Source organism: Lottia gigantea, assembly GCF_000327385.1.
Source record: "Lottia gigantea unplaced genomic scaffold LOTGIsca_16, whole genome shotgun sequence".
Taxonomy (NCBI): Eukaryota; Metazoa; Mollusca; class Gastropoda; family Lottiidae; genus Lottia; species Lottia gigantea.
Window position 1 is genome coordinate 70,282 of NW_008707965.1, and position 1,800 is coordinate 72,081.

General features: G+C 26.1%; 1 protein-coding gene across 1 annotated transcript; it reads right to left on the reverse strand.

The window, feature by feature from the left end:
• Positions 1 to 679: 679 nt before the first annotated feature.
• On the reverse strand, positions 680 to 1,372 carry LOTGIDRAFT_158040 (hypothetical protein; the record flags this gene model as incomplete). Its single annotated transcript, XM_009051077.1, has 1 exon — positions 680 to 1,372. The coding sequence occupies one exon, from the start codon at positions 1,370 to 1,372 to the stop codon at positions 680 to 682; it is 693 nt and encodes a 230-aa protein (XP_009049325.1).
• Positions 1,373 to 1,800: the final 428 nt, after the last annotated feature.

The following is a 1,800-nucleotide window of genomic DNA, read 5'->3' on the forward strand; positions in this document are numbered from 1 at the left end:
GATTAATTCTGAAAAAAGAATATTTGTGGTTGATATTTTAATTTCATTCACCTCATTTTAAAAATATCGGCTGTCTTATCAACTACATATTTAAAGGTTTCTTCATCTTCTTTGTCAAATTTACGCGAAAATAAATTAGGTATTGAATTGAATATCGATGAAAAAAGTCTTTTGGATAGTCCTTTGTTTAAATTTTCAATTTGTTCCATTCTTTTTTTAAGTATCTATTTTTAACTAGGAATTTTTAACTTTTATTGATGATATTTCTACATCAAATTTATCTAAAAATTTCATTGAATTTTTCTAATTCTCCAATGGTTATGTTCTTTCGAAAAAATGAATAATTTATTAAGATATGTATTTAAAATTTCTGTTTTCTTTTTATAATGAGATTTCTGTTTTGATGTAAAACCTAAAGTAATCAATCCACAAGATGAAGTTTGAACGGCAGTGAACGCTGCTAATACAGTTGGGACAATTATTGGAAGCATTAATCCACCGGTTACGGCTGTTGCTACCGTTATCCCTACTGTTAGAACTGTGCTTAATGTTTTAAAAACAGAATCAATTCTACTCCATGTTTTTCTACATTTGTGGAAGTGTTTTAGTTTTTCTTTTAGTTCATTTTGTTTTTCTATCATTTAGTTTTGTCTGCTTTCTAGTTCCATTTTTTAGGTAATTAAATTAAGTAAACTTCTGATAAAGCTGCTATGTGTTTACTATCTTTAATAAAAACTTTTATAAATACTAACGATATTTGTTCTTTCGAATCATTAATCTTATTCAGATGAACTGAAAATTTTGGTTTTTCAATATAGATTGATATAATAACATAAGCATCATCATCTCTCATTGTTGGTATCAAAAATTTTTGTTTTTGTTGACTTTTATGAATATCAATTGAGGTAAATATATCATTAATAACAAAACATAGTTTAACGTATTCATAGTCTGTTGCTCGTAAAAACTCATAACTACTTGCTTCTTTTTGTGGTTCTGGATTTCTAATAATACTTACTGATGGTGGAGTTTCCGTTTCCAATATCATTTGAAATTCACTAAATGAAAGAGTCTTATTTTCTTTATCTGGTATGATTAACATTCTAAACTTATCTATATATTTTCCACTCGTTTTAATTTCATATAAGTGACCATTCTTGCTGTTTTCGTCGTTAATTTCATATTCTTTAGTTTCTACATTTTTTGTACCATTGATAAACTGAAGAATTTTTTGAGCGTTAAATTGAGAAATAGATGTAAATCCTGAGTTTTGTCTGAAGAATATTGAATCAACTTTTACTTGCATAGGAAAAATAATTTCAATTATAAGTTTTCCTTTGAAAATAAAAGCAGAATAATCACCAAGAAACATTTTATGGGGAAAATCATTTTTTGGTTTATATACTCTTATCTTTGCTGTAATTCCATATTTTTTATATTCATAATCTTTTGATCTATCAATATTATCAGTAATAGAAGCATCGTCACGTCTCAAACTTGAAGAGTAAAATAATATGATTTATTTTCTTTCTTGAGATACTTTTCTAATGCGAGTATATTTTTTTCCTGTTTTAAAACTAGATTATTAATAGTGGTTATCTGTTGTTGAATAACATTATCATCAATGTTCTGTATTTGTTGTTGAATATAGGTTTTGATTTCGCTATCATCTATGTTTTGTATTTGTTGTTTAATATTTCTTAGTTCTTTTTGTAATTCACTGTTAAGTTTAGTTTCCAGAGCATTTAATTCCTGTTGAAACGTATCTTCATTTTCACCTGGAATGTTATCTATTAATTG